Source organism: Solanum pennellii, chromosome 4 (genome assembly GCF_001406875.1).
Source record: "Solanum pennellii chromosome 4, SPENNV200".
NCBI lineage: Eukaryota > Viridiplantae > Streptophyta > Magnoliopsida > Solanales > Solanaceae > Solanum > Solanum pennellii.
The window spans coordinates 19,508,979-19,529,857 of NC_028640.1; the positions used below are offsets into that span (position 1 = coordinate 19,508,979).

The 20,879-nt window shown below is 33.6% G+C and overlaps 1 protein-coding gene across 6 annotated transcripts; it reads left to right on the top strand.

Annotated features, from left to right (window-relative positions):
• Positions 1-4,615: 4,615 nt before the first annotated feature.
• Positions 4,616-20,367, top strand: LOC107017209 (protein ENHANCED DISEASE RESISTANCE 2-like). Of its 6 annotated transcripts, none has more exons than XM_015217478.2 (20): positions 4,616-5,010; positions 5,472-5,546; positions 5,632-5,685; positions 5,763-5,878; positions 7,041-7,171; positions 7,263-7,309; positions 7,395-7,495; positions 7,667-7,762; positions 7,831-7,895; positions 7,972-8,043; positions 17,009-17,155; positions 17,245-17,537; positions 17,899-17,959; positions 18,071-18,249; positions 18,774-18,875; positions 18,953-19,003; positions 19,089-19,232; positions 19,588-19,683; positions 19,786-19,887; positions 19,975-20,367. In XM_015217478.2, exons 1-20 carry the CDS (start codon positions 4,867-4,869, stop codon positions 20,077-20,079), a joined length of 2,181 nt encoding a protein of 726 aa, XP_015072964.1. In that variant the 5' UTR covers positions 4,616-4,866; the 3' UTR covers positions 20,080-20,367. The 6 variants fall into 6 exon arrangements, with proteins under 6 accessions (XP_015072964.1, XP_027772027.1, XP_015072965.1 ...); XM_027916229.1 differs by having other exon boundaries at positions 4,920-5,010; positions 5,479-5,546; positions 5,620-5,685; XM_027916228.1 differs by having other exon boundaries at positions 4,920-5,010; positions 5,479-5,546; positions 5,623-5,685.
• The last annotated feature ends 512 nt before the right edge of the window (positions 20,368-20,879 follow it).

Sequence of the window (20,879 nt, forward strand, 5' to 3'; positions counted from 1 at the left end):
CCTTAAAACACCATTAAAAACATATAAACACATAGAACCACATTTTAGACATTTAGGTAACTTAGTCGTCGAACGTCTTAGTCGTCCCTTGACATTTGACTTCCAACACCTCTAATATTTTAGCTACTGCCTCTATACCATATATTAGACATATTTAAGACCTTATACCATAAACACAAACATGTTAGGATCTATTTAACCTAGGTCATCTGAGGGGTCTTACAAGTACTCCTCTTTAGTAGAGAATGAGTTACTGAGTAGCAATCTCCTTATCCCTTAACTATGCGCCCGCATGGGTGTAGCTATTGGGAAAGACATGTAAAAGCTAAGAGAATTACCTTACTCGAGGCAATTAAGTATCCCTCATAATATCGGAATTCCATGTCTAGCTCTCATGGTATATTAAGCTTACCGCAACAAAAGAAATGAAAATGCTAAGTCTTCTAAAAGAGTGTACTACTTAGGGAAGGCAGTAGAATGGGATGCTATTTATCCATTTCACTAGGTAGGCATTCCGAAAGGGGAGTCTTAGTGAGCCTTATGTGAATTGAATGAACTAAGTCTCCTAAAAGGACATAGTACTTAAGGTAGATAGTGGAATGGAACGCTATATATCCATTGCACTAAGTAGACCTTCTAAAAAAGGAGTCTTGGTGCCAAGCCTTCTAAAAAAGTGTCCTACTTTGGGTAGGTCGTGGTATGGGATGTCATCTACTCATTTCACTAAGTAGACATTCCGAAAGGGAAGTCTTGGTGGGTTGTTTTTGGGTGTTCTTCTAATGTCTTGTCATTGAGTGGGGCTTGTTCTCCCAAGGTGAGTAAGCCGAAAAGGGGTAGTCTTGAGGATTACCTTGGTGTTTATTGAAAGTGGCATATGCGTACTTCCTTCATGTCTTACCTTGGTGAGTCTTAGGATAATCTTTAGTTAGGGAAATCCTACGGAAATGAGTTCACTTTCTCTTTGCTTGGCCTTGGAAGTTCATTCCTTTAAAATAGGATAGTTCACTGTTTAGTCAAAATGGGCTTACTGTAGTATTTTTGTAGCTTCACTGTAAAGTGTTCCTTATTGTTAAAATTATGGAAATTCTTATCTAAGTGTTAAATGATGATTCTTATGTTGTTTTACTTCTATATTCATGAATGTCTTACTAAATTGGCATGAAATTGTATTTATACTAAAACTGTCCCTTTTTTGCATGTTTTTGCATATGTCATACTTAGTACATTGTTTTGTACTAACCCCATACGTTTCTATACTCTATAAGTATAGGTCGGAAGCTTTTGAAAGATTGAAGACGAAGCTTGGGAAATCTACTCTCTCAAGATTTGGTATTTCCTCATATAGTCGAGGACATAGTCTATGTTTTTCTTAGTTTTAATATTAAGACTTATTATGTATTTTTCTTTCAATGTAAAGGATCGTGCCCCTAAGATATTATATAGTGTCTTTAAATTGGATTGTGATGATGAGATTCTCTGAATATTTATGAAAGACTGGTTTTCTTATTTAATTTTGTGAAAAGTTTTAAATTTCGCACTACTTTTCATGTCTTATGTAATGAACGATAGTTAAGGGCTTGTACAAGACCCCAAAGGGTCAAGTACGCCTGGTCATGATCCAATGGTTCTCCCTAACTTCTAGAGGGTACTTTCGGATCGTGACAACAACATGCATAGCACAACTAAAGGGAGGATTCATAAAATAAGATATAACAAAGCACATTTCATCAAAATTTTTCGATACACACAAACTCCTAAAGAATGGTGATATAAATGTACAACAGTTTAGTTCAAGTGACAATATGACTGACATATTCACCAAATCTCTACTAACTACAACTTTCAAGAAGATGGTGCACAAGCTTGGAATGCGAAGATTCAAGTCTTTGGATTGATATTCTCATTAGGGGGAGTTAATATGCGATGTACTTTTTTTCTTACAAGGTTTTGTCCCACTAAATTTTCGTTGTAACCTTTTTAATGAGGGAGCCTAGATGTGTATTCCTTTTCTTCACTAGACTTGTCTTCTTTTTAAAAAAAAAATAGTAACGTTTTTAACGATGCACATAATTTATTAATTAGACATTCAAGGGGGAGTGTTATAAATATAGTGAATGTCTATATGTTATAGAATATTTAGGAACTCAATCTTTGGGATCAAGTCAATTTTCCCTATAAAAAGAGGGGTCCTCTTTATTTTAAAATTATCCCTCAAAGAGAAATAATAAGTTTTTCTCTCTTCTCCCTACTTTCTTCATCTTATTTTATAGTTTCATAACAATTTAATTTAATTAAAACTTTTATAATAGATATTTATAATAATTTCTTTCTAGAAATAATTTTAACATTAAAAAGTATATTTGATACTTGTCTTTTTCGTAATTTGACTCTTGAAAATACTTTAAACTGATTATACAAACACAGTTTCTTATCAAAAACATTTTTAAATGAATTTACCAAACATAAATTATTGTCTTTTCAAATGTACTTTTTTGAAAAACTATTTTTTAAAAAAATGCTTCTAAAGAAGGCAGTTTTTAATAGGCCGAACAGGCTCTTAGTTTTTTTATGTTCTTTAAATAGAAATAAAACACATCTTCGACAAATACTTGAAAGGTGTTAAGTATCCCCTCTTAACGATCACTCATTAACTTTCAAAGTAAGCAATCATGCTTCAATATAACAGTTTTCCTCTTTGTCATAAGGTATTTCTAATATATAAATAGTGGATCACTATGAATGTATTTAGAATCTCCGTAAATTTCCTTTTAATTAAACATTATATAAATTGTATGGTTTATTAAATTTCTTATATATTTAATTATTTTTTATGTAATATTTTTATAATATTAATTTTAGATATAAAATTTAGCTTTTCTGTAAACTAATTTTTCTATATATGACTTTTTAAAAAAATAAATTTATGTTAATTCTACTATAAATTATATAAACTACAATTAACTTTCACAAGAATTAAAAATGTAAACATATAAATTTTGAAGCAAATAACACAATGTAATTAAAAATAACCGAAAATAAAAAAATTCAGCAAAGTAATAATTGACATTCAATTATTTAATATTTATTTAATTGTATTTCATTAATCATTTTACTTTTATTTGTATTATCCATTATTATGTATAAAGTATAGTATGTGCTAGTAATTTATATTATTCAAAAGATTATGGTACAAAATCATTTATATTAAACGATTACAAAAAGGAAATAATATGAATTATATATGATGATTGTTTTAAAAAGAATTTGTTTTATGAAATAGGAAAATGTAAATGAAATAAGAAATAGTAATATAATAATGAAGAGAGAGAAACAATTTTTTTGGATGTAAAATTTAGTATAATAGAATCAAATTTGGTGTTTGAGTTGGAGATGTCCTTAGTTAAAATTTGGTATAAGTCAAAACTTATAAATTAAAAAATCCTATTATGTGAATTTGAACTTATTTTTATCTTTAACTAAAACTTTAGTGCTTATACATTTTTTTTATCTAAAACACTTAAAAAGAAGTAAATAATACTTAAATAAATTAATTCAAATGGTTCTTAATCTTGAGAAAGCCTTTAAATTTTGATTAGAAAAATCACACTACAAATAAGGTCAACTAACTGAAATTTTAATAAATATTAAATAAATAATATGTATTTAATTCTATAGGTAGGTAACATTAATAATTAAAACTACAATAAATATATATTATATTGAAAACGAAACATAAATACTTCACATTTTTATTTTTATTTTTTTAAAAATACTTCAAAATCACTATATTAATTCCAGGTAAACACAGAATAAAGAACAATAATTTAAAATTTTATAGTATTAAATGCATATAAGAGGATAATAGGGATTTTGGTTAATTTGTAAAAAAAAAATGAAGATAAAAGTAAATATACAAATATTGACAAAAGTTATCATGAAAAAATTTAGTTACTTCCCCTCCCTACGGTAATGGTTGTCCAGTATACTAAAAATAGTTATCCACCATTACTTGTTCAATTTACAAAATTAAAAGATAATTCACATTTTATTTTTATTTTACCTTTGCTATGAAATATTATTTTATCATCTAATACATTTCTCAAAACATTAAATTTAATAATGTTAAAGAATAATATAATAATATTACCCTTATTATTTATTATTTCTTAAGGGTGTGTCAAATTAATAATAGACAACTATTGTTAGACAAAGCAAGTAATAAACTACGCGTACATATGGATTTACTATTAACTGTTATCAATTAACCATGCATTGTGTTGTGGTTTTAAGTTTCTTTGCTTGTGTTCTAATTGTAACCATAGGAACAAAGCGGGGAGCATGGTCCCTAGTCTTGTTTTTGCCGAGCCTGATTATGTATGGCATTAGTATAAAAAAAATAACCTTTGAAATTACATGACAATATAGATGGACAAAAGTTAAACCATTATAACAAATTGTTAAGAGGTTTGTGATTTGTGTGGTGGTTAGTAAAATTGGTTGAGAAATGATTGGTGGGGTGCTGTAATATCCAATTTTAAAGAGAAGGGAAGGGAGTAAATATAGGAAGTTGAAAGTGAAACAGAGAAAATAATGTGAAAAGAAGATGTAGTATTTGTTTAAGCGCTAAGAAGAAGAGAAACTGGAAAAGAAACAGAAAAGGGGAATTCAATCATTGACAGTTCTCCAAGAAAGTGTCATAAAGCATTGATTCTCTGATTCCATTTTTTGGGATCAGAGGATCAAATCATTCCATTTGTCACCCTTCACATTTTGCTGCATGGTTCCTCTCAGAAATCATGCATATGATATTTGAATGTCATATGTAGAAAATCTAACCTAATCTTTGGAGAGAAAAAAAAACAAGAAATGGGATTGCAAGGAAAAATGGAGGGGTGGCTTTGCCTTATTCGGTTGAACAGGTTAGGTCTGCAATATTCGCGTAAAAGGTATTTCATTCTCGAAGACAACTGCCTCAAAAGCTTCAAATTCATTCCCACTTCACCAACAGAGGTACTGCAATCAAATTAAAAATTGTCAAGTCTAAAAATTATATTCTCGTAGGTGCAGGGGCGAACCTACCCAAACTATCTAGATTAAAAATTACATGTAGGGTAGATTTTCAATGTTTCTTCATATATACTTGAACCACCTGAATAAAAGAAGAGAGATAGAGCCCAGTGGTATTGGACTTGGGCTACTTCTTAACTTTTAAAAATTTATTTCTTTGGACTTTGTACATTGCACTCTAGTTCACACATTTATATTTTTATTTTCTGAACCATGAGTGGAAATCCGTCACTAGGTAGGTTTATTTATGCCTTTGCACAAGTAAGCTCCTCTCTTTATACTTTTGTTACTTCTTCTTAAGTCAGTTGAAATAAGATACTACATGGGCTTTTAGAATTGTTTCATCTTTAATTTATTCATTTGAATGAGAATTATATTAATATTGGATTTTCGTTATATGTTAGGAGCCAGTAAGAAGTGCAATAATAGACTCTTGCATCCGTGTCACCGACAATGGAAGAGAGACATTTCATAGAAAAGTACTATGTTTTTACCTGTTTCATACTTTCAAGGGTTGCCTTTCTCCGGGTTTTTCTTATTAAATGATCTCAGTAGCTCTTGTAGGTGTTATTCATTTTCACCTTGTATAATACCTCTGATCACAATGATCAGCTCAAGGTACGCTCCGTTACCATTACTAAGTGACTTCAGGATATGACTCAGATATACAAGTCATTATATTCATCTTCTCGTAGTTGGGAGCGACCAGTCCTGAAGAGGCTGCTAATTGGATACATTGTTTAAAGGATGCTGCACTCAACACAGAAAGAAGCTTAAATGCTCCTTCAAGAAGAAAATGGCAACCTTTCAGGTTAACCTTTAATTTTATATTCAAATAACTACTTTTAGAATATATACACTACAAATAAAAGATATATGTTGTACCTAATTAAAAAAACGAGGGCGTTAAAAAAAATAAACTAAAGTTCAACCCAACCCCAATAGTTAGCTTACAAAGTGAGGGTTGTCCAATACTATGTAAAGAGACTACTCATTCCATTCATAAATGTACGCATGCCAACATTCTATGCACACTATGGATAACATATTAACATTAGGAAATACATTAATTACATGGATTGGACTTGCTCTGATATATTGTTAAAGAAAATGGATCTTGGACCTATCTCAGTCTCAAAGCCAACTCATGAGGTGAAGATTATTCAGAAACCATATAATGAGACAACAGCTCATTGTCTTAACACGTTGGACAATATAACAACTATGACATCATTATTTAAGATTAAAATGATATCAGAACTCTTTCATTTTCTAAGCATCCTTCATTTTTTTTCTTTCCTTTATTAATGTCAGCCATATACTTTACTTTGACATGTTGTGTTCAACCAAGGGTATAAGATTATATTAAAGTGCCGCGTGATTTTTTGTTTTACTTTCTGTCTGAAGATATTTGATCTTAGGTTCTCGTATATCTATTTAGGCAGGTAGCATTGCTTAGACTGCTCATAATTTGAACTCCATTTTGTTTAGTTGAGCATAAGGGAGCATTAAGGAATATAATGATTGATTGATTAAACAGAAGAACTAGAGATTCTAATAAAATAATGGAATACATTCCACTTAAACCTCAACTTGTTTATATGTAACGGTGCCATAGTTGATGTTATAGTGCCTTCCATGATTGAATAGAACAGTTGAAGGTTATTAATGAAGAACTAAGCAATTTATCCATTAAGAATTAGTTTGGATGTGACACTTAAAAGTTTGGCTCAAATTTCCCTTTGAGAAAGGCTCATCCATACCATGATTTGTTAACTAAAATAACATAGATGAGCTAAACTTTTAATGGAGAACATGGATGATCATTTTCTCAAAGTTTGATGACATATTTGAGTCATTTCCCTTCTTTAAAATATTCAAAAGTGATTGCTAGTTCACTTTTTGGTCTTGGTGGCTTTATCCAGGTGGAGCAGGGTATATGTGCTCTCTGAATTGTACTTTTGGTTTTGCAGGTTGAGTGTTTCTAAAAGTGTTGCTCATAAGAGATCCATGGATATGGCAGCTGCTTCTTTTATGCATGTCGATGCAATGACATTTGATGTTATTGCTCCTTCTCCATGGAAGATATTTGGCTGTCAAAATGGTACCAGTTAGATCTTTTATACTTTATATAAAGAAAACTCATATTACATCAGACAGAAATGATAGATGTTTACCTTTGTGTTTTCATACAGGCTTGCGACTGTTCAAAGAAGCGAAGGACAAAGGTTCAAATGGGAAAGTATGTGTTATTTAGATATGTTATGTATGACTTTCTTGATTTAGGTAGATATTTCCTTGGTGTGACATTCGTTTTTGTAACTCAGCAAAGGGATGGTTCTCCAGCAGTAATGGCAGTAGGTGTGATTGAAGGAACATCTGAGGCGATTTTCCGCACACTCATGTGTCTTGGTCAATCGAGAATAGAGTAATATTTTTGACTCCTCTTACAGTTCTTTCGATTGTTTGGCATATACTTGTTTCAATGTTAATTATGAGCTCGTACTGTTTCCTGCATGATGACTAATATAGACAACCTGAATGGAGTTGAATAATGTACTCCGCGAGGAAATTTGTTCATGTACTTCTCTTTCTACAGATGGGACTTCTCTTTCTACAGAGGCTGTGTGGTTGAGCACCTCGATGGTCATACAGATATAGTACATATTCAATTATACAACCATTGGCTTCCCTGGTGAGGCGCATAACTATTATAAATTTCACCTCATAGTGTAAGTTTGGATTAACATCTCATTTTTGCAGGGGAACAAAAAGAAGAGATTTGTTACTACGGCGTTACTGGAGAAGAGAGGAAGATGGCACATATGGTAATAAAAAAAATGTTCTATGAAATATTAAGAAAAATATGCCATATGCTGAGTTACTTACTCTATCTATATGCAGTTATTCTCTATCATTCTGTCATTCACAGCAAGTGTCCGCCGCAAAATGGATATGTTCGTGCTTGCATTAAAAGTAATGTATTTTTTCTACTTTGAGATACTGAAATGGAATTCATATGTCATGTAGTAGTTCCCATTTCCATTCTGTGGTGACCATGCCTACACCATCTAAACCTCAATAATAGGATAGTTAGGGTTGGCTATTCATCATAAATTGACTAGTTTTATGTCGGTTGCCGACCAACTGCAAGCCTCCTTCTTAACGGGTTTGGGACTGACAACATAAGTAAGTTCAAACAGGTGAACCACTCCTGCCCTTCAAACATTATTTTCTCATCGATAAATTTTCAGTTTCAAATGAGTAAGCTTAGCTTCCTTTTATTGTTGAACTCATTTCATCCTTTGTCATTGCCAATGAGGTTCCAACATTATCCTTAATATACCTAGAACTTGTTCCAGGAATCCTAAAGGAAAAAGGGTTATTGTACCATAACTCTGTTCATTGGACAAAGTATGTGTGTCAGCAAGATCTGATGATCTCTTGTAATCAGATTCATACTCAAATAGGTTTCTTCAAATAATGTCATTTGAAGTACAACATGAGTCTAGTGTTCTTCCTTTCTCTAATATATTAAAAGTGGCAAAGCATGTTAATAAATATTTAATGAGTTTTAAAAGCTTAGCTACTTTTTGAATTTTCTCAAGTATAAGTTGGTACCATATTCTTTCGTACAAGAAAAAGAAGTAGCAGTGCCTACTTGTTAGTATAGATGCATCCACTTTTGACCACTGGACCAGTCGCTTAATAGAATAACAGTGTGAAAAATAAATAACTCAAAGTAAATTAAGCTCAAGGATTTTACCTGGAAACCCCCTTGCTCAAGGGAGGTGAAAACCACAACCTTTACTCACAAAATTTCAACTCAAACACTATTTCACTCAAACAGAGGAAAGTTTAAGATTACAAACTCTTGCAACCTATGAATTAAACTCTTAATCCCTTCCCCCTTACTATAGAAACTCTACTAGAAAAGATTCTATGCAATAACTCAATTGCCCACTAAACCAACTAACTCTAGTTGATCTAGACTTCAACAACCAAACAAGGCTGACTATAGCCACCAATTCAGGTCTCGAACATACGATCATAAACAAGAAGCAACTCGGATGCACCCACACATCAACTAACTCTAGTTAACACTCCTATGCAACTCTAACCAAGAGAACATCAAAACAATTATGCAAAGAGGCTTGACTAAAACATAGATGATTCGGCTTACTAAATCTAGTTAATCTGACTCAAAGAATCCGATCTATTATCCTTTATACCTTAGGAATAAATTTACAATATAAGAACAATAGACACAAAGATCAAAATACAGCAAAGAATCTTCCGAATTCCATCCAGTCTGTTGTGGAGTATAGGCGGTGCTTATCCTTAAAGATGGCTTCTTCTTTATAAGCTTATTGATTTGGGAAAATGCACAAGTACCCCCCTAGACTATGATCAAAATCCCAGAGACACACCTTAACTAAACTAAGTTCCTATTACCCCTCTGAACTTATTCTTTTTGTAATCTTTCCCCTTTCTGGCTTACGTGGCATCCAAATATCTCCCACGCGCCTCAATTGCGTGGGGTGGCGAAGTGAGCCACGTAAGACAAAAGGTGTATATTTTTACCAAAAAATAAGTTCAGGGGGGGTAATAGAACCTTAGTTTAATTAAAGTGTCTTTGAAATTTCGGTCATAGTCTAGGGGGGTACTTGTGCATTTTCCCTATTAATTTTAACAATTTAAGACATTGTTTTCCAAATCTTGAGTTGTGTCTTTGATGAAGACACTAATATGATATGGACACAAACCCTTGGAGCAAAGTCACTGGCTGAGAGTCTGCTACTCCAAAAAGGTGTGCACCAACCATGTTAGATTTGACATCTTTTAGAAAGTTGTCTTTTGTCTTTTTCATGTATGCAGTCTTTCCTCGACCAGGTCCCTTGTTAGATCCGAAAGTTTGTTAAATCATCAACAGTTCGAATCAACTTAAAATAACAATTTACCCCTTTATGATTATGATAAACTAATATCCAATCACTTCAATTTTCGTCCCTTTGTTTCCTTCATTCCCCCTATCATCAGTCTCAATACTAGAAGCCCAAGTCTTTCAAGGATCTGGTCCATTTTTATACCCCGAAGTTTGTTAAATTATCAAAACATAACATAAACTTCAAAATAACATTTCCCCCTTTTTTATAATGATAAACTTATTTAACTTCTTCCCCCTTTAACCAGTTCCCCATTCAGCATGACTCTCCTAGTAATTGGCATCGATCCCTTGTTTATCATTTCAGAGGTTTGTTAAATAATCAACTCCAAAATGACCTTTGTGATGATAAAAAACTTATTCAACTTTCCCCTCTAATTTTCACAAGTTCCTCCTATCAGCATGACCAGGTCACTCTTTCAAGTTGCTAACACTGATTGCAAACCTTAACAATTTTCCCCTTTTGACATCATAAAAAGATTTAATAGTTCAACCAAATTTATGGCCACTTGGACAACAGTAATCATGATAAAAAATACATAAAGTAATGATAAAAGTTAGTAGAAATAAGGCCTTTTCATTCATAAATAAAAAAATCAGCAGTCAAAACATTGAAAATATTATTACGAATGAGAGAACCAGAACAATACCCATAGAATTTCAATAGAAGAGGAAGAATAGGGACTAGCATAGGAATTTAGGAAGAGATGGGGTGGGGGGCTTAAGAGAGAGGGATGAAATAGTAAGGTCAATAGAACATCTGCCTGAGCATGGTTTTTAAGGAGCCTCTCTGGAAGTTCATCATTTTTTGTTGCCATGGCTTCATGTTGAATCTTCAGGGCTCCAGTTCTTTTCAACCTAGTTCCTCTAATTGTGCTTTCAGAAGCTAAGCCTTGAGGCAAACTATTTCAGTATCCTTGTTAGCAAGAGCAAAGTTCATAGCTTCCAACACAAGCTTGAGTTTCTCATGCTCCACCAATGGCTTAGACATATTACCATTTTTCCGTAGTCTTTCTTCCCCACATTCACATTCCAAGTCAGAAGGTACCCATATATCATGTCATGTGTACCATCTTTAACATACATGATATTGTGCATATGTATTGATAAACTCAAACTCACTCAAGGGCTCCAAGATGAACAGATCAACAGCCAAGGAACCATTTTTTCTTGTTTTAAAAAGTATCTAAGCGACAACACCTTAATGACAAACTTAAAGAACAATGAATATTCCCCTGTAGGATACTTCTTAGGAACACCTATCCTTTGAGATTTAGAGTTAAATGATTTTCCTAACAAACTATTGAAGTAGAATCTCCAACAGTCAAGTTGATCCCTTCCTTGGGAATATCCACAATATCACCCAAAATTTCCACATTTAGATGGAAGAGATAGTTGCCTACTTGAGTATTTAGACTCCCATCATCTATAACGACCATGTTGTAATAGAAGTCCCTCATAAATGACTCATGCAACACATGTAAGTAACCTTCAAACAAATGGGTCCTTCTGTGAATATCTACAACATCAACCAGACTCCTCAAGCCTGATATTATTTTTCATTTCAAGGTCAGCCACCCTCCCATGCAGAATATTTTGAGTTCTCAAAATATCAACAGTTGTTTTTTCTAGACATCATCTTTTCCACCTTTTTATTTTTTTCTTGTTGTACCCGGTCCCTCTTAAGACTCAAGAATTTCTTCATCAAAAATTTCTTCACTAGGAACAGAGAGTTTAGACATTTTAAAATGTTTTTGAGAGAGGTGGAAAAAGGGTATCGAAAATTTCTGATATTGAAAGGGTATTTGAATTTTTGGGGGAGATTGAAAGAAACATGGAGTTAAAAAGGGAGTGAAAGGGTGTATCAGGTCCCTGAAAGGAAGTGTCATTTTGTATTCAAATGATGGGACAACTGTCAAATACTTGGATGATAGACACGTGGTAATCGCAATTGTTCGATCATGGATAATTCAAGATGCAGTATTAGGAGTTCTAACCTTTAAGAATGGGTCGGGTCCCTCTCTGTAGTTTGAATGTAATTTCCTATATCTGTCATGACCTTCCTTTTCGTTCAACAATTATGTCATGTCTGTATACCTTCAAAAGGTAAAAGACTGAATTTGCTAAAACATACATAACTGAAAAACATGAATCCATGCTCCCTTTGCATAGTCATGAGAGGGTTAATTGCTTCAGGCAAGATCCACTCAGTCAAGTTTAAGCATCCCGAACTTCAATTTGTTTTGTCTCGACCAGGTCCTTAGTTAGAGTTTTTTTTGTGAAGACATCAACAATTTGATCTTTGCTTTTATAGAATTGCATACTGATATTTCCATTGCCAATATTATCCCTCAGAAAGTGATGTCTCACAACAATATACTTAGTCCATTAATGATAGAGTTGTTTTTTTAGCCATGTTGAGAGCACTCATGTTATCCCACAATAGAAGGATATCTGAGTTACCACTCTAAAAACTTCAAATTGTTGTTTGATCCTTATGAGTTGAACACACCAACTGCATCCTCAGTTTTTGAAAGATCAATCGAATCTTGCCCTTTAGTTCCTTATGAAATTATATATGAACCTATAAAAGGAGTCATTCTTCATGTACTCTTTTTGTCAACTTTATACCTTGCATAATCAACATGAACATATTCCTCCATATCAAAAATATCTCCTAATGGACAGAATAGACACAGGTCCCTTGTCTTCTTCAAATGTCTCAAGATTCTCTTAGCAGCCGTAAAATGTGATTCTTTCGAACAAGCTTGGAATCTTGCATTAATCCCAACACTGAAAACATTATCAGGTCTGCTATCAGTGAAAATAGAAAGGATCTAATAATTCCTCTATAAATTGTAATATTTACATCTGGACCAGATCCACCAACATCCAGCTTCGAGTTTTTCCCTATTGAAACATCAATATTCTTGGCAAAATATGAAACTTCTTCAAAACCTTCTTGTACTTTTCTTGAAAAACGAAGGCATTTTAGAAGTTCGCTTGATTTGTATATCCAAAATGAAATTAATTCTCCCATCATGCTCATTTAAAAACTCACTACTCATTAGTGCAACAAATTCTTCACACAGCACCTCAAAGGTTGCTCCAAAGATAATATCATCGATATATACTTGAAAAATCAACAAGTTATTTTCTTGTGATTTCAAAAGAGGGTTTTTTCAATTTACCTCTTTTGAAACCATTGTCGAAAAGGAACTTGGATAACCTATCAATTGGTCAGGAACCAAGTGTCATGCTTTGCTTCTTTCAAACTGAGCTTGATCAGCTTCTTCATTCTAACCTTCAAAATCTTCATTATTAGTTTGAACACAGTCATCTTTGTTCAACATTGTCTACAAGACTAGGTTCCCCATCAGGTTAATCATTTGCATCATCTTCCTTTGGGATTTCTAGATTCGTGAGAAGGATGTTCTTTAACAAGTTCACCGTTTAGACAGTCTCTTTGAATCTGAACGAGCTTTTCAATCGCAGAATCCTCCTTGTTTTGCGAATTCTCAATTCTTCTGGACTTATCAAAGAATATGAAGACTTTCTTCAATGCACAATTATTTTTATATACACCCGATAAGCCTTGCCGGAGGAAGATTATCCCATAAATACTCTTTCAACATTATTGGGACCAAATTTCCCATTATCATCATTCCCATTGTTTAGAACAAAACATGCACAACCAAAAGCCTTCAGATAACTCAACTGAGGCTTTCTATTGTTGAGTAGTTAGTAAGGAGTTTTGTTGAGGATTAACCTGATTAGATACATGCTGGCTACATAGAAACATAATCCGAGTGAACCTTAAGAATTCATCCATAAATAGAAAAATATACTTCCTTCCTTCTCTGCTCTAAATCTTCACTAGAACATACAGATACATATGGAGCCGCTCAAGAGGTTTGATGATACCAGTTGCTTCTTTTTTTTAAATGATGAGTTGGTTTGATTCCTCTTAAAATAAGTACCAAACTGATGCTACCTCCTCTGACTTGCATAGAAAATCACTTCTTAGCCTTGGGAACCCATTTGAGACGGAAGCAAATATAGGAGTCATAAGAAATTCTTTTTGTCCAGTTTGGCAGACTGGAATTCTTCAACTTAAGACCAGAAGCAAGATCCCTGCATGTTCCTCTATTTGGAGTAGTTTGAAAAACTTTCTCATGTTTTTACCAGTGAAGACAATCTATATTAAGATGTTTATTTCGACCACAATGCAAGCATAGAAAATTATCATCAACAGAAACATATTCGTTGTGAGGAATGTATGGAGGATATATCTTCTCACAACCCAACCCTTTTCTACTGTTGTTACCTTGGCTAGTTAAATTTGTATGAATTTTAGAGAAAGTGGTCCATTTGAGGGATTTGTTTAGTTCTTCTTTTACACGAACTGGGCTCCCCCACCCCAACTTATTATAAACTTCCATCTGCAAGTTGCTGACCTCGTTCTTTCTTTTAGAAACTCTTATGGTCACTCTTTTTATCTCTTCTGAATTCTAGATTTTCAACTTCTAGAACGACCATTTGTTTTTAATATAAGATATTTGGGTATCTAGAGAAATTTTTCCATCCTGAAAGATGTCTAAGATATTGTTCAATAGATCATTCTCAGTGGTTAGCTCACTGATCGAATCAATTAGTACCACAACTAGCTTTCTCAATTTGCTAATCGAGAAGATACTCACATTTTGCTTGACCAGTCAAATAGGGTTAGCTCATCTTTATCATTATCCTCTTTTGATTTAGCCATAAACGCAAACATGGAATCAAACATTTCTTCGTCTTCTGTTACTGCGAACATGGAAAAATCATCAGAGTGTTCAAAATCATCAGAATCACTTGAGGTATTTCGCTAGATGGCCAAACCTTTCTTCACCACATAATCAGCAGTTTATCTTCTTTTTGACGTTTCAGCAACCTTGTCCCTTCTTTCATCCTTGTCTACTTCATACTTGACATACTCCTTGCTTACCCTTGTGCGGCTCTCTAATGAAGCGACATGGTTTACCACACTTGTGACACAGATCATTTGAGTTTGTAGCCTTGTCAAGATTTCATTTCTTCGTAAGATATCCATGTTTTATCATGATTTTTTTGAAGTGAGATAGGCCATGATCTCATCTGCTTCATGGATTTTACTTTATGACACCTTTGAGAATGAGGTCGCCCCTTATTCTGTGCATCTCATGAACTTGAAGTTTATCAAATATTGTATTCAGCGTCAATACTTCAGGATCCCTTGTCTCATCGACAATATCAACTTCATCTGTCCAAGATCCGGGAAGAATCTCCAGTATATTAGCGACCTTCTTGCACGTAGTGATAGGTTTTTCCACGAACATGAGATCATTTGAAATGATGGAGAATCTAGTACGCAGTTCATGAATAGATTCACCTTTTTCATGGTGAAGATTTCAAACTGAGAGGACATCTAACTTAGATTTCTTTGTTTGCTTAGTAACATTGTACATTGTTCTCAAACGATCCCAGATTTTGATTCACAAGACGAAATCACGTCATATTCATTAGCCCTAATGCCCACACATTAAAAACTTATTAGCTTTGTGATTTTCTCAACTTTTCTTTTGTCTGAGTCATTATATTGTTGTTGGGTTTAGGGAACAACCCTTATGACATCTACATCTTTTACTTCTATAGTAGGAACATAGGAACCTTCACAAACAACAAACCATAGCTTACATTCCTCATCCATCATACAGTCATACATACGACTATTCCACCATCTATAGAACTAACCATCCAAAAGTGGTGGCCTTGTAGGAGATTGACCTTTTCTCAGATCTAATGGAGTCGCCCTTGTTCACAGGAATCTCTCTCTTAGTGTTACCAAAATAGAGAGCCTGAGCTCTGATACCAAAATAGATGTTTCCAGACTAGACCAGGACCCTCAATATAATAATAGTGTGGAAAATAAATAACTCAAATTAAATCAAGAAAAAGGATTTTACATGGAAATCCCCTTGCTCAAGGGAGGTGAAAACCACAATTTGTACTCATAGGATTTCAACCCAAACTCCCTACTCAAACGAAGCAAAGTTTCATACTACAAACTCTTGCAACCTAGTTATTGAACTCTTAATCCCTTCCCCTTACTGTAGCAACTCTACTGCAAAAGAAACTAAGCAATAACTCTATTTCCACTAAACCAACTAACTCTAGTTGATCTAGACTTCAAGAACCCAACAAGGCTAACTCTAGCCACCAACTTAGATCTTGAAGATAAGAGAATGAACAAGAAGCAACTCGGTTGCAGCCATACATCAACTAACTCTAGTTGACACTCCTAGGCAACTCTACCCAAGAGTACATCGAAACAATGATATATAGAGTCTTGAGTAAAACATACATGATTTGACTAACTCTAGTTAAACCGACTCAACCTAACGACTTAGAAAAAGCAACAGATCTACTATCCTTTACAACTTAGGAGTAGATTTACAATATAAGAACACAAGACACAAAACTCAAAATACAACAAAGACTCTATAGCACTCCATCAGGTCCCTTATTGAGTATGAGTAGTCTTTATCCTTGAAGATGACTTCTTCTTTGTAAGCTTATGTATTTTCTCAATTCAAGACATTATGCCAAATCTTGAGTTTTGTCTTAAGAGAAGAGACTCATATGGTATGGACACAAACCCTTGGAGCAAATATATTGCCTGACAGTCTGCTACTCTAAAAAGTTGTGCACCAACCATGTCTGATTTTATAGCATTTAGGTAACTGCAATTTTGTCTTTTTCATATACGCAGTCTTTCCTTCACCGGGTTGCTTGTTAGATCTGAAAGTCCATTAAATCATACAAAATTTCAAATAAGCTTAAAATAACACTACTTTTCCTTTTTTTTACTCCATATTTGTTTAGCTTGTTTTTCCTTTTCGTAGGACTGTGTTTTTATTAAGACATGCATGAGTTCCTTACATTTTTTTCTGATGCATTATTCTGGAAATTGTTTAGGTGGTGGACATGTTATAACTCCAACCAAACATGATAAACCGTCTATTGTTAAGCATATGATTTCTATTGATTGGAAGTTATGGAAACCTTATATGAAGAAAGGGGCTACGGTATCCATGACCATTCGCTTCCTTGAAAGAATTGCTGGTATTTTTCAGTGCACAAAAAAAGAAATGGACCATTTTATAGTGCATGTTTCATTGATATACCTTGTGTTTTCCTCTTTTATGTTACAGCATTAAGAGAGATGTTCAAAGCAAAGGAAGGGAACTACTTCTCAGAGTTGTCACCGGCTGTGCTGACAAGCGATATTGACCTGCCTGTTATTGAAAAGGAAGAGATCAAAACAGAAGTCGATTATAAAATGATCACAGATGAAAGAGTGAATGAGGCAAAAAATCCAGTATCCTCAAATCTCACCAGATTGGATGATGCAGCTGATGAGTTTTACGATGTTCCTGAGCCATCAGATGACGAACACTCAGACCTCGCTTGGGCTTCAAATGCAAGTCCAGAAGTGGGTTGTATGGTATACTCTAGTATCTATAATCTTCCAATATCTTTTATTACTTTTTAGAACTGGTTAAGCATGAAATCATGTATCACACATATCAAAAACAACTTTTAGCGGCACTAAATACACACACATTAACAAAGAGTCTAAAGTCTTTACTGACATTAGTTAACTGTCATTAGATCCAGTGTCGCTATCAGTTTTAGGAACATATACAAAGAATGTTAATTGCCACTAAAAATACATATTTAGAGGCAATTAAGCAATTGCCATTAGATAATTTCCGCTACATTATTTTTTTTTGGTTGTAGTGTCGTTATAATATCATTAATCAAAACTGTTTTATGGCAAAGTTCTTTTATCCCTTAATTTGCAGGAATCTTACCACACAAAATTGACCACCGCAAATATTGTGAAAAAGTTACAAGATCTTACAGGTTAATGTTGTTTAATTGAAAGGCAGTGACGACTTGAAAATGAAGAATGCTTTATGTTATTGTTGTTACTCTGAGTTAATGATATGTTGTCTACGTTTTCAAATGTTGCAGTTCAGAAAAAGGGTTATATGGACTTGCAAGAAATGGCTAGGGATCAAGAGTGTGTCTCGTTTTGCTATGGAGCAACTCTTCAAAAAGATCAAAGTTTTGGTATACCCTGCAGTTGGGCTGCTGCCGATCCATCGTCATTTTTGATTCGTGCTGATAGTTACTTGGCAGACCAAGAAAAGGTTTTCTCTCTTATTAGTAATGACTTGTAAAATATCATGTTCTATATAATACTCTAAAAAATTACGGCTTTTAGCTTTTAGCCTATAAGCCACTTAAAAAAAAGTAATTCCAAACACGTTGGTCATACCAAACTTTTGGTTTTTGGTTTATTTTTGTACTTTTTCAGCCTAAAAAAGTGTTAAGCATTTTTATGGTTTCTCAAACACCTCAACAGATGAATTTTTAAAAAAGCTTAAAAGTCAAAAGCTACTTAAAATAAATCAAACCAAAATTCCTAGATATCTACTACATATAGTTGTTCTATGCACATAACATAAGAATAGGACTTTGTACATTCTGTACCAAACCCCCTCAAGCAGAGGCAGATGAAGCCCTCCCATTAATATTGATGTGGAAACAAATCTACGCATAAAATTTTCAACAAATAGTATATCTGAACCCATAGTTTCAAACATACAAACCTTAGTTGAATCCATGGCATGTAAATGTTATGTTGATTGTAGTAGTTCATGATTTTTTTTAGGTTAAGGCCAAGAGTACCTTGATGCAAATGGTTGCAGCTGATTGGTTAAGATCTGACAGACGTGAAGATGACCTTGCTAGTCGCCCCGGAGGCATAGTTCAGGTAACTTTTTACTTTTCAAGACTGATGCCGAAAAGTTCAATAGAGTATCTATCTAAAACTTGTCTTGCAATATACAGAGATATGCGTCTCAGGGTAGGCCGGAGTTCTTTTTCATTATCAACATCCAGGTCATTTCTTTAGCTTACAAATGTATAATAATCAAACACCTGGACTTTCTAATCTTAAATATTTCCATTCCGTTAAATGGATCAGGTTCCGGGAGCAACCACTTACAATCTTGCTCTATATTACATGTTGACATCTCCTTTGGAAGAAACACCGTTACTTGAGCGCTTTGTCAATGGAGATGATTCTTTCAGGAATTCAAGGTTTAAGCTTATACCATATATCTCCAAGGTTGGTATATTAGGGGCATGAAGCAAGAGTTTAGCTAAATATAATAGGCACAATGCGTAAATATGCCCTTTAACTTGGCTTCAGCTGGCATTTTCGATCTCCGACTTTGAGTGCGCAATAAGCAGACACTTCAACTTATATAAAATTGAACAGTTCTTTCTAGGCGGTGTCCTGCAAGTTTAAGTGTCTAGTTACACACACCCAAAGTTGCAGAGTATAAGTGTATGTTGAAGCAAAGTTAAAAAGCACATTTATGTATTATGTCAACAAAACATAAGCTAAAGTTCATTTGTCTTCACTTAAAGGAATATACAAGCATCCCATATTAAACTTTTTACTGACTAATAATCCATAGGGATCCTGGATAGTGAAGCAAAGTGTTGGTAAGAAAGCTTGCTTGGTTGGTCAAGCACTAGAAGTGCATTATTTTCGAGGAAGAAATTACCTAGAGGTAAAACGCACGCTAAAGAGGACGTCATTACTGACCAAAAAACTCTTTCTTGTTACGCTCTCATTTCAAATACTAACCAGTAAATTTGTGTTGATATTTCAGCTTGGCATTGACGTTGGATCATCAACAGTGGCACGGGGTGTGGTCAGCCTTGTTCTCGGATACTTAAACAATCTTGTTATCGAAATGGCATTTCTGATACAAGTATAAATCATCATCTTTTTAATATTATACTCCACTTCTTTTATCATCTTGAAAATAGTTGCATATGTTTAATTCATATTTTTATAGGGGAATACACCAGAAGAACTCCCAGAATTTCTTCTAGGAACATGTCGATTGAACCATCTAGACGTCTCCAAATCGATTCAAACAGACTCCGTAAGAATCAGCTAAACCAAATATTTTTCAGAAAAAAGTTGCATTACTGCAGGGGTCTATTAATCTAGCAGAAGAATGAAGATAGGTAATGGAAAGCTCATATTGATTGATTCATATTTTTATTTTGTTAATCCATGCATCTTAATTATGGTGATTGGGCATTTGCTTAATCTATATATGTATTAATTAATATAGAAAAAATATATAACAAGTGCCTTGGATATTTGTTCAATCCATATAGGCATTCTTTTACATTAAGATCATTTGAATTTTGAAGTATATATTTGTTGATTTATATTTGAAGATGGAAGGTTATTCAATTTGTAAATTTTTCTCATTTTAAGTAAAATTTCCATTCTTGGAACATACAAATTCTTCAATAACTGCTCTTGTTAGTTTCTATATTTTATATATTTAAGCATGTGTTTGGCACCAAGAAGGAGAGTGTTATAAATAACTTATTTAAATGTCATAATATAATAAAGGTATAATACATATATTGGACCCTAAACTTGGCTTCAAATTTTAACTTTGACCTCCAACTTTCATAATGCACCAATAGGCACTTTAACTATCCAACTTTTAAATAAATAAACACATGAGTCCTATATGGTAAAATACACGTAGGACAAAAAATAACATGTAGGATGACATGTAGGACATGTGTGTCTATTTGTTCAACTTTATACAAGTTTAAGTGTCTATTTGTGCACATCCAAAGTTGAAGTGCATAAATGTGATTTGAAGCCAAGTTAAAGGACACATTTATATATTATGTCTATAATAAACATATGTTTAACTTGGCCTCATTTTTC